Raw genomic sequence first — 12012 nt, forward strand, 5'->3', positions numbered from 1 at the left:
TGAAAGTATTTCTATAGATCGTTTTAAAAAGAAGAATTACTTTATCCCGCAATGGGAAAATTCAATTGTCACTCTATTTTTATTTTTTTCATTTTACACACAGATACATGCAACTATGGAGAGATGTTAGAGCGAGGGGGCTGCCAGTGACCAGCACCTCGGCAGTGCCCAGGAGATGAACTGGCACCTCTCCAGCCGCCAGTCCACACTCCATTCATGGTCCAACCAGGGACTCGAGCCAGCGACCCTCCGGTTCCCAGCCTGTGGACTGAGCTACTGCTGTTGCATTAACTTATTTCAGCTAACAGGTATGCAGCAGAAACCTCAGAGACACTAAGGAAAAGCTTCACAGCTACTGTTTTTTGTTCCCACACACACGTTTATATATATATATATATGCATGTACAGAATGCAGTGTGTGTGTGTGTGTGTGTGTGTGTGTATAGTATCTATACAGCTCCTCATGGCGGAGCACCTGCAGCCTGCTTAATTTGACTGCCAGTACTTGTGAGTGTGAGTAAATGATATAATAAACCATCTGGGACAAACCATCACATTTCCACCATGTGGATCTCAGTTTTTTTATTTTTGATTCAACCTTTTACAGTACTGTAACAAAAACCAGAAACAGAATTTAAAACAAAAGCAAAATATGATGACAAATACATACTTTTAAATGCTCTAATTACAAAAAGGATGTTTGAGGATGTGAGTAGTGGTGAAAAGAAAAAAAAACATTGATGTGTACGGAGCGGCTGTTATTCATTTACTGATGACATATGCAGGTGGGTGATGGAACAATTCCCACTTTTGAACTGGCCCCGGGTCTAACAGCTGGTTCGGTACATGTTGGGGGGGGGGGGGGTGGATCGAAATCAGGACAATGAGGAAACCATCTTTGTAGAGTGGATGAGGTCCCGGTTTAACCTCCCTGTGTCATCCCGGTCCAGTTAACCAGACAGCAGTGAGAAGACACAGTGAGGAAGATACGGCCTGCCTTGCTCTTTTCAGCCATGCAGTAAACAACTAAATATAACAACTGCCAAGAGCCATGGAGGGCTGCCCTTACAAACAAAAGCAGCGAGGGGGGGCGGTCAGTCTAGGTTTCATAGTTGGGGTTCTTGCGGAGGATAACAAAGCCCTCCAGGATGGGGGTGACGGGGAGGTACTCCTCCGTGGCCAGCTCAGCCCTCTCTCCGTGCGCCAGCAACACTGGCGTGGTGTGGGTCTGGAAACCTGTGATGGCCTTCGGCTTGCCTGCTTGGCCCACGACATCCACAGCCTGCAGAAAAATATTATATTTGGTTATTTTGAATCAATTTCTAAGTTTTTCCATGACTGTGAAACTAGTCTCTAATTTTCCAGGAGGCATGAGAACCCTTCTGATGCTTCTGATTCTCTCTTTGTCTGTTAAACATGAAGCTTCAGTCAGGATCATGTTATCTAACTGGCTGCAGCTTCACACTGAACGCTCCGACATAAGGCTGGCATCGATCTTTTCATCTCATCCTCAGCAAGAAAGCAAATACACATTATGTCCCAGAAACATAAGTTTGAATGGCAGCATGTCCACAAAGATTCCTGTCAATCCTATTCATACCAATAGAAATTTTCTGAGGCCTCACCTGTCCAACTCTGACGGACACGGGCAGTGGCCGTAGCTCCTCGTCGAAGGTGACCAGCATACGTGGCTGCATGGCTGCCACCAGGCCGTAGAGAATGTAGTGAGACTTCCCCAGGATTACTGCAATGCACACAGCGAACACCAGGGGGAATATTAACACAGGGGAGTCATTGAAGGAGTACAACCTCTTCAAATTATGAAACAGAAGTGGACGATGACTAAGTGTGTGTGGAAGCAGAGAGTCGAGGCAGCGGGAGGAGAATGAACTGACTGTTCTTGACGTCGAGGAAGGAGACGAGCACGGTGAGCAGTCCGGCCACGGCGACCTGACTCATCAGCTGCCTGTCGCTGTGGTAGGGACAGAGTGTCAGTGTGCCTTTGCCCAGGTGAGTCAGACCCTGCGGAGGCAAAAACAGCAGAGTCAATAGTCGCTCACATGCAAACTCACTTGTGTCAGGTGCCCGGCGCCCTTTTTCTGTTACCACCCACCTGAGCCAGTCGGACCATAAAGAGGTTGTTAGGGTCTTTGGCGTGATACTGTGCCAGCTGCCGCAGCATGGCGGCCAGACGGGCGTTATTTGTGCCTGAGGAAATGAAAAAAACGAAGAGCCTGTTAAATAGGTTGAGGAAGTTGACACTAAGAAGAGGCAGCAGGCGGCGGCTGGTGGCTGAGTGGTTGGAGCAGTCACCCTGTGTAAAGAGGCTGAAGGTCCTTGAGGCAGCGGCTGCTGGGTTTGACTCCGACTTGCGGCCCTTTGCTGCATGCCTCCCCCCCTCTCTCACCCCATTTCCTGTCTGTCCTATGTAATAAAGGCTTGGAAGAATGCCCAAAATAATAATCTTTAAAGAAGAGGCAGCATGATATTACATCTTCAACTATTCAATGTATTATATTCAAAATGTATGGTGAAAAAACTTCCTTATTGTCATTTTATGTTATAGTATTGTTGTATGACCTGCATTTTCATATGCAATACACATACATGCAGCATATAGACACGCATTTGTTTCTGCTGTAATAATATGATATAATAAAGTTGGGGCAGGACTCTAAGCTCATTCTCAAACGCATCTTTTTTTTGTTTTTTGATGGAATCGTTTGTGTTTTTATCAGATTTTCTGGTTAATTTCCCAGTATGTTGATCGTTAGAGATAAATTAAATCAAATCAAATGTTTGTACTCAAAATTCTTCTTTTACCTCCTTTCTTTTTAAGAAAATCTTTAATGAGCGAGTGCTTATTTGTTATTAAATAGTGTAAGTTTTATTTATTTTCCATCACATTACTTTGTTTTATCTATTTGATTTAAAACCAATATCGGAAGTCATCCGCTATCGGGCTAACGAGGATTTAGCCTCTGGGACAACGGCTTATATTTGGGGCTTTCCAGTGTAGCCAGCGGAAATCTGAGCAAAGACTTCCTCTTCTGAGCAGCAGCACATACACTAAGCTAATATATGCAAGACATGATATTAATATTGGTACAATTCCTATGACATATGACTATTCTATTCATTCCTAGTTAAAAAACAGACCCCTGTGCATCTAAGCCCTAAGGTCAAAATTCTGACACCACTTAACACACACACACAGTTCAGCATGAACATTGTTTGATGTACTGCCTATAACAACCAGACTCACCACTGCCCACCATGCCCATGGCAAAGATGGAGTTGTGGGACACCTCAGGGTCAGCGTCGTGGGAAAACTTGCTCAGGGTGTCCAAGATGTTCAAACGAGGGTTGGACACGGAAATGAGAGCCAGGGCGAGGGGCACCGCTCGCCTCAAGGTGGGCTCGCCATAACGCAGCTGAGGATACAGAGACAATAAGAGAGTTTAGGTTTTACGTCTAAATGAGTCACTGAAGCCCTGTTCGGACGGGATTAGTTTAATGTGGGGACGTCTGGTAAAAATGACCGTACCCTAAGTTTAATTAATCCTGTCTGAATATTGCTTAAGATGCAAAAACCAAGAAAGGCACAAACATTTGGCTCTAATTATTTTAACTGACTACCATTAAGCTGCAACGCCTCAGTAAACATAGTTAACATGTGAGAAAAACAAACTGTTTATGCGATGATCTTAGTCTGAGGCAGACATCACGATGAGTTAGAAAATAAATTATAATAATAAAAGGAGAGGTGATGAGACGGGGGTACAAAAACGTATTCAGTAAAGGTAAACAACAATAAAACAAGAATAGAAAACCAACAGTCAACATTGCCACTGACCAGATGTCCAAATGTTCGCAGGGCCATTTCAGAACCGATCTCCTCCCCCATGGCAATCAGGGCGATACCAAGAACAGCTACACCCTGAGAGGACAACACAAAAACACATCAACGAGCTGCTATAACATACTGTAACTGATAAAGGAACTAACGAACAGGGAAGAGGTATTGGCAAACAAGTGATGTTTGAGGATAATCGGGTCTGTAAGTCAAAACCTTACCTGGTGGGAGCCCATGTCAGCTGCTGTCTCCTTCTTGTCTTTGTCCTTCTTATCCTTTTTGTCCTTGTCCTCCTCCTTTTCCTTCTCCTTGGCTTCGTAGTGCTCACTGCAGATATGGAGAAGCTGCTGCACCTTCAGCACATTACCGGAACCTGAGACGGGAGATGATTATTACAGTGAGTTAACGGCAAGAGCGTTTTGAAGATTTGATGATTAAATCGGCCGACGCTGCACTACGTGTCATTGTGGTTGGCTTCTGCAAGAGCAAATAAATACAGAGGTTTGAGTGATGGATATCTTCTGTGGCACAATATCGGAACCCATCCGCTGTCAGTCTAAGGACAATTTAACCTCTGGGGGCAGCAGCTAATATTTCAGGCCAATGTCTTCTGGCTCTTTTGCTCTGCACTCGGACCGTTTACGTGCATGCAACCAAAACATGCTCAGACGTGATTGGTAAAAACGACTCAAACAACAAAGTGGAAACCAGAGCGCTTTCACTGTCGAAATCTCGTCCCGTTGCCTACAGATTTGCCTAAGTTTTTTAGAGATTCATTCTGGACTTTGCGACTAACCTGCATATGCACAGATATCCACGAGTGTGTTGGCAAAGCTGCGGAAAGGTTCTGGTACAACCTGTAGAGCCGCCAGTGTTGTCTCAATCGCCTCTCCTTTACCTATGGAGTAACACAAACAGGAAAATAACAACAGCTGTAACACAAGGGAAGGAAAGATACAGTTCTGTTCTCCTTTGAATGCCTGTCACACTGCTTAGAAAAATATCAAGGCGGTATTGTAGACATTTTGAGGGCTGCCCATGTTTACCCAGGTGGTTGAGTCCGAGACCTAGTGGCAACCAGCGGGCATATGTGTCCTTCAGCTCCTGTTCGCTCTTCTCCATGATGGTCTGGACGATGGTGGAGGTCACATCGCCGTTACAAGATCCTACAGCGATCATACCGCACGCCAGCGCCGTCACACCAACCACCTGGAGATTCAAACACACACTTGAATGTTGCCAAACTGCGAAATAAATATGAAGTGAGAAGAGCCCTTAAAAAAGAAATCCCACATCCTTACCTCCATGCTGGATTTGGAGTCTCCCATGACAGGGAGAAGCAGAGACAGGACGTCTTCTCTGTTGGAGCCGGCGTAGGCCAGGCCCAGTCTGAAAACAAGAAGACAAGGATCAAGACAAAGCTAAAATGTGCCATCATGAGATAACACTTTACCCATCCCCAAAGGTGTTCAGGTGTTAAGGTGTTCAGGTGTAAACACACTCAAACGGATGGATAAATGGCATTAAAACCCTAGATCTTGGCCTAGTTAGAAAATGTCCTTGTCCACATGCTTTAATGTTTATTAACTTTCTACATGTGAACATTGTCCTCACCCAAAAATAGCTCCTATCCTCATGACGTTGCTGTTGTGGAGGACGTAGTCGGACAGCAGGGCGAGGGCCGGGTCACATTCGTTCCTCACACCCGAGTTGACGATGCCGCAGGCCAGGAGGGCTCCAGACTGCAAAGAGAGAGACGACACAGGGGTAAGAAGAACAAAAAAGACACCATGAATGCTTAAGTTCATTCGCATAAATCCAACAAATAATTAAATAGTGGCTAATAGACGAGTTGCAATCTAGGTTTAAGCTAATGCGTAGTGCCTTTCTTTAACCGATGACGTCTAAAGCGTCTCACAAATAAAAAAAAAACACTACAGTTGAAGTTGCTGGGATTGGACATTGATCATTTTACCTTGATGTAGTCCTCAGAGGAATAGAGATATTTGTCAATCTGGGTCAGACCGCCGTCCACGTCCCACAGCAGGATCATACCCAGCGAGGCGGCAGCGCTCAACATACCTGAGGACAGTTATAACATCTTTAGTCACCAAACAATCAGAAAAAAATGCAGTGGAACACTAAAATCCCACATAAATGGATTATTTTAATGTAGCTAAATCAGCTGACTCAAGACTGCAAAGAAAAGTCCAGGGAGCAACAGGAACCATCAAGTACTACAACCACTATTGTATGTGTGCGTTTTCTTATTACCATGGTCCTTGTTCTTGTACAACCATTTGTTGCCGTCATCCGTGAGCAGCTTGTCCTGTCCGAAGGCCGCGTTGACGAAGCCGTTCACGAAGGAAGAGGCCAGGTTCATACGAGCGGAGTCCACCTGGGAGCCGCTGCCTCCAAACCCTGTCGCATAAAACAAAGAGGACATGCATCATCAATAAACAAAGACTAACTGGACAGCACATCACAAAACACACGAGCCATGCTTATAGAACGATAAATCTATTTAAAATGACTTATGTCTCCGTCACCTTAACTTAACTGAATACACACACACACACACACACACAGCAGATATGGACTCACTGTTGTTTTCCAGGTGTGTTTTGTAGATGTCATCTGGGACTTTGGGTTCCATGATGTCCAACTGGGGAGGACAAGACGAGTGTGTTATTAATAAAGGGTAAAATGTGTTCAGTCATCATGAGCATTATTCTGATGTCGTAAATCTGATCTGGTACCGCACACGACACAAGCCGATCCAAATCAAACACAGTTTTGTTGTCGATGTCAAAATGATTCAGGAGCTCCACACAGAAATGTATACAGACTTCAATTTGAGGGGGAAAGGGACACACCGGGTCAGTATTTGACAAATCGATTAATTGGTTTAATTCTTTTCTGGTTCATTTCCTCCTCTATGACACTAAACTGAATATCTCCAGGACATCATCTTGGGTTTTAGAAAACACTGATCCAACATTTTATAGACAAAAAATAATAAAAAAGGATTGTTAGTTGATGTGTAAATACAGAGAAATGTCACTTATTTCCATCTATAACACAATACTTTGCAATATCTAATATACAATTTAGCCTTCCAAGACACAAATCAACTCTGTATTCATGACGTCTTCCAGCTGCATCTCCTACTTGTTAAGTTAATCACTGTGTTGCACTACGAGAGAGTTATTCTGTCTTTTTCTGTCTCATACACTGATTTGTTTCTTCCCTCTTCCTCCATCTCACCTCTCTGGCCAGTGCCAGGAAGTTGCTGTTGAGCTGCACGTTGGACATGATCTCCGTCAGGTCCTCGTAGTCTTCTACGTCCTCGTTGAGCTCCAGGAACATGCCGTGGCGACCCAGCATGAAGGCCATCTGCTTCTGGATAACTCTGCAAGGCAAAGAGGAGTTTGAGTTTCATTCACCACTCACTTTGACACAGTTCACCTTACATTAAGAGGAAAGAGCAGAAGGGTCAACCACATTTTTACTCTGTCAGGCTCAGGGTTCTGAAATTAACACCAACCTACCCGCCAAAATTAATTTTTACCCACATTTGGCAGGTTGGCAAATGTTAATGTATAATAATGTTAAGTAGCCAGTTTGGCCGGTGATGTAGAATATGAGGCATTACATGCATGACACAAGCCCCTGTTTTCGGTCATTTACCCCTGTTTCGGTACTTCCTACATTTCCCATGAACGCTGTGCCGTAATGCTACGTGATGAAGTTTCCTACGCCCATTGGCTGTGCGCAGAAGGCAAATGAAACCAACGTGAGAAACCATGGAAACGAACAGAGTGTCCAACAGACAAGAGGAGTAAGTTAGCTTATGTTATGAAAGTAAAGTGTTCAGATTAAACTAAATGACTTAAGAGGAGGGAGTTAGCTTATGTTAGGAAAGTAAAGTCAAAAGTTCAGATTAAACTAAATGCGGCGGTGGTTGGGACAGACTTCTGGGGGTGAGACTTCTTTTACTATTACCATTTCATGTGCTCTAGAAATAATGTTCTATTTAAATAGTGCTTACATGTCTTTGCAGGATGTGAAGATGTTTTCCACTAGCTCCACATCGTTGAGCATCAGGGCCAGGCGCAGGGCCTCTGGATAACGGTTGAACTTCCTGAAGATGTTCAGGGCACATCTCAGCAACGCCGAGTTTTCCGGCTCAGGGACGTAACTCACACAGCTGGAGGAGGGACGCAGAAGGTTAGGCGGGGAACTGGACGCGTTTCAAAAACTCACAAACTCCATTTTGAAAAGTATACAACATGCTAAAAGAGTATTAGACTTTGTGTTTTCCGAATAAAGCGGAACAGACCTAGTGAGGTACAAGCAGACTTTGCCGTAGGCGTTTTCATCGATGTAGTCCTCCAGCATGTCCAGCCGCTCGATCTCCATCAGCAGGTCGCACGCCTCGTGCTCAGCATTGTGGGCCATGTTGTAGGGCACGATCTCTTTCACTAGCTTCAGCAGCGTCTCCTGCTGCGTCTTGTCGTTCTCCTCTACCTCCTGCCACTCTTTCGCCACCTCCCCGGCCAGGTGCCTGGAAGACGACAGACAGAGCAGCTGCGTTTGTCACCAAGAAATGGAGCAAGCAGCAGAAACAATAGAGGGTATCCAAAGCTTTCCTTGACTGAAGATAGCTTTGAACAGAATCCCATACCAAATAACTACCATCAACGAATCTCAGCATCACCTCTGTTTACAATGCAGCTTCACCAATAACCACAAAGGCTCTATGTGCAGTGGCCGATGATGCCGAGTCGTGCCTTACCTGACGTATTCGTGTCCCCAGGAGGCCAGCTCTTCCTGGGAGCCCAGCAGACGGTACTTCAGACACTCCCTCTCGCCGCTCATGGTCATGGCCAGCACTGACACCACATCCGCACAGAAACGCTGTAAATACAAAACACCATCTACGGTTTGAACTTTAGGGTCTTCGGTCAAAACTAGAGCTGCAACGATTGGTCACCGAATTGATTTATTTAGAAGATTAACTGCTAACTACTACGGACCACACAACTTATTAATAAAAAAATAATAATTAGCAGATTAAATCAATCAAGATATGGACTCCACTACTCCACGTATCAGCACTGACCTTTAAAACCTACATTTGTTTAAAACTAGTTAGCAGACAGGAATGCCGTGTATGTGCATTCCTGTTCCAAAGAATCGTGCACTATTTTTTTACGATGGCGATTCCACTGAAAAGCATGCACTTCGTTTTCTCGCAGCACCGTCGAGCCTCACCTTGTTCTCTCCGGCAGCCATGCTCTCATAGATCTCTTTGAGCTTGCCGTAGTGTGGGCGCAGGAATTTGAGGGGCTTGGGCACTGAGGTCATGGAGGTGGTCGAGGAGCGGATTAGTCTGCGCAGCTCTTCCAACGCAGGGCGGTAAAGCGCGGTGTTCTTCTCCTGCCAATGTGAAGAAAATGTGATTTTTTTTTCTGCCTTGTGACGGCTTATACGATTTACACAGGGTTGTTGTAAAAATAATACTTACACCCAATCTCTCCACCATCATTTCCAGGTCTTCTTGTAACTGCTTGTCTTCCTCTGACTGAGAAGAAGTGAAAGAACAACATCCTCTGTTATTAATCAAAATAATTTAAAAAAAACAAGACAAACACAGACTTATTCACCACAACTTCCATTTGCCTTAAAGAGGGAGGAGGATCGATATACTGCCTTCTTAACTATGTATGAACACCTTACGTTGTATTATTGTTTTGAATACTTGCTGTAAAACTAAGTACCGTATTTTCCGCACTATAAGGTGCACCTAAAAACCTTCAAATGTCTCAAAAGCCGGCAGTGCGCCTTATAATCCGGTGCTCCTTATATATGGACCAATATTGAGCCACAACAGGTCTCACAACTACGGTGAGCAGCCGCCGTCTCTATTTTCCCCCGTAGAAGAAGTAACGCGTGGTGCATGTAGAGATATACAACTGCGCGAAGCGTGCCGTTTCTCACCTTATAGGCCACATTTTAAAACTGTAGATATTTGTGATCTGTGTTTCTGTAACGTGTGTTTTTCTCTATTTTATCATGGTGTTGCAGGTTTGCTCAAAACTAAATTTCTTTGTGCAGTGACAAAGTATGTATCTGTGTAACTTTAAACCCATTAGGGTATATTGTCACTGCATCGTGTTAATGACATGTAATAATACTAATCGCGAACGTTTAATATGCTATAAAAGATATGCAGAAGACAGCAACAAATAAACGTCAACCATGTTTGAATTTCACAAACAAAATGATGTTACCAGTGGCACTTAAAGTTGGCACTGGCTAATTATATATATATATATATATATATATATTGTTATTTTTGTATTCTTGACTGCAGTATTATCATTTTTAAATTGTCTGAATATAAGGGGACAGTGATGGGGCAATCCTCTATTTCATGCACTTTTAAGATTTTAATATTTTTTATATTTACTGTAGACATATTTGTGTTCACACTGTTTATGTAGTGTGAGGTTTCTTATCTTTTACTATGTATCTCAGGTTTGCTCTAAACAAAGTTTTGTTGTACTTGTGTGCAGTAACAATAAAGAATCTATCCATCCATCTAGTTTACTGTGTACCTTTAAACCCATTGGGATATACTGCCAATGTGCATCGTGTTAATGCCATGTTAACTAATAATGAATGTTTAAAATGTTACATAAACTATGATCAAGACAGCAACAAATACACGTCAGCCATCTTTGTATGTTTGAACTTCACAAACAAAATAATGTTAACACTAACATTTAAGTTAGCTAACACTGTCAAATCGGTGTTTTAACACTTAAAGGTGGATGCAGGATAGTATACTCTAGTTGCACGTTAGCTGCTGTGTCATACAGGACACTGCCCAATGTTAAAACCTGGCTAGTTGAGCTAGCACTTCAGGGAGCTAACGTTGATGACAACTAGCAAGCTAACGCTAGCTTACCGGCTGAGCTAGGCTAACAGTAGCCAACTGGTCGAGTTTATCCGTATGGCTGTAGCGAAATACTAACAAATCAAAGTGACGGTGTTTTAAGATGGATATTATTATTGTGCAGTGACGGATAGTCTGACACTCGTGTATCTCGAGTGTTAAATGACGTCGGCCTGCTGCTCAACCATGTTGTCAAAGCGGCCGTGACTAAGGCAAAATAACAGCGTCAGTTAGCCCACATTTGAATGAGGTAAACACAGCCAAACTTACCAACTCCTGCTCCTCTTTCTTCTCCTTATCTTTCCCCGAGGACTGCTGTCCCTTCTCTTTTTCCTTCTCCTTCTCATCGGTCTTCTTTTCGGGCTGCTTGTTCTCTTTGTTTTTTGCCTCCTCCATGGTTGCGGCTCTGTGGAAACTGTCGCTAGCTAAACGGAACTGAGGGGGGAACTGTTTCTTCTTCTTCGTGTGTAGAAACTGGGTTGGGATGTTTTGTTGGCGCCGCCCTGCTGGTGGCGGTGGGGTATTACAGCTGGTGACTGTGGGTACTTCAAGTCCTACAGCAAAACACGGTAATTTCGAGCGATGCATTCACGAACAGAGCATTTGAAAGACTGAGAAATAAAAATAAATTCATAAATAAAACAAAATTAGTATCTTAATGAATTGATATGCCTTTGAAATAAATGTAGGCATTCATTTATAAATGTTCAATTTTATTTATTTATGCATTTATTTATTTTAAATATAATTTATTTTTTATAATATTTGTATTACTGTATAATTTGAAATACATTCATAAAAAAGTGAGATACACGTATAGTAAACATCAGTGTTATTAGCTTCTTTATTTGTTTACATTTTAATTAATTCCTGTATTTATTCCGTTTTAATATTTTTTTATTACATTTTCAATTTTATTTGTATTTATTTTATTTATTTAAAATTACATTATTTGCTAAATATTTGTATTACTGTATTATTTGAAATAAATGTATAAAAAGTGAGATACACGTATAGTATACATCAGTGTTATTAGCTTTTTTCTTTATTTACATTTTTATTAATTCCTGTATTTATTCCGTTTTATTATTTTTTTATTACATTTTCAATTTTATTTGTATTTATTTTATTTATTTAAAATTAAATTTATTTGATAGATATTTGTATTACTGTATTATACTATTTCTATTCT

General features: G+C 42.5%; 1 protein-coding gene across 1 annotated transcript; it reads right to left on the bottom strand.

Moving 5' to 3' along the window:
* Positions 1-551: 551 nt before the first annotated feature.
* Positions 552-11234, bottom strand: psmd2 (proteasome 26S subunit ubiquitin receptor, non-ATPase 2). The gene is made up of 21 exons (XM_083914415.1): positions 11091-11234; positions 9387-9443; positions 9134-9298; positions 8655-8776; positions 8199-8423; positions 7908-8066; positions 7124-7268; positions 6461-6521; positions 6131-6277; positions 5832-5938; positions 5471-5598; positions 5158-5245; positions 4903-5065; positions 4653-4754; positions 4078-4229; positions 3857-3940; positions 3266-3434; positions 2114-2208; positions 1896-2022; positions 1626-1744; positions 552-1282 (listed from the first exon to the last, which is right to left on the bottom strand). The coding sequence occupies exons 1-21, from the start codon at positions 11214-11216 to the stop codon at positions 1100-1102; spliced, it is 2724 nt and encodes a 907-aa protein (XP_083770541.1). The 5' UTR covers positions 11217-11234; the 3' UTR covers positions 552-1099.
* Between the last annotated feature and the right edge of the window lie 778 nt (positions 11235-12012).

This window comes from Echiichthys vipera (genome assembly GCF_963691815.1).
Source record: "Echiichthys vipera genome assembly, chromosome: 5".
NCBI classification, from domain to species: Eukaryota; Metazoa; Chordata; class Actinopteri; order Perciformes; family Trachinidae; genus Echiichthys; species Echiichthys vipera.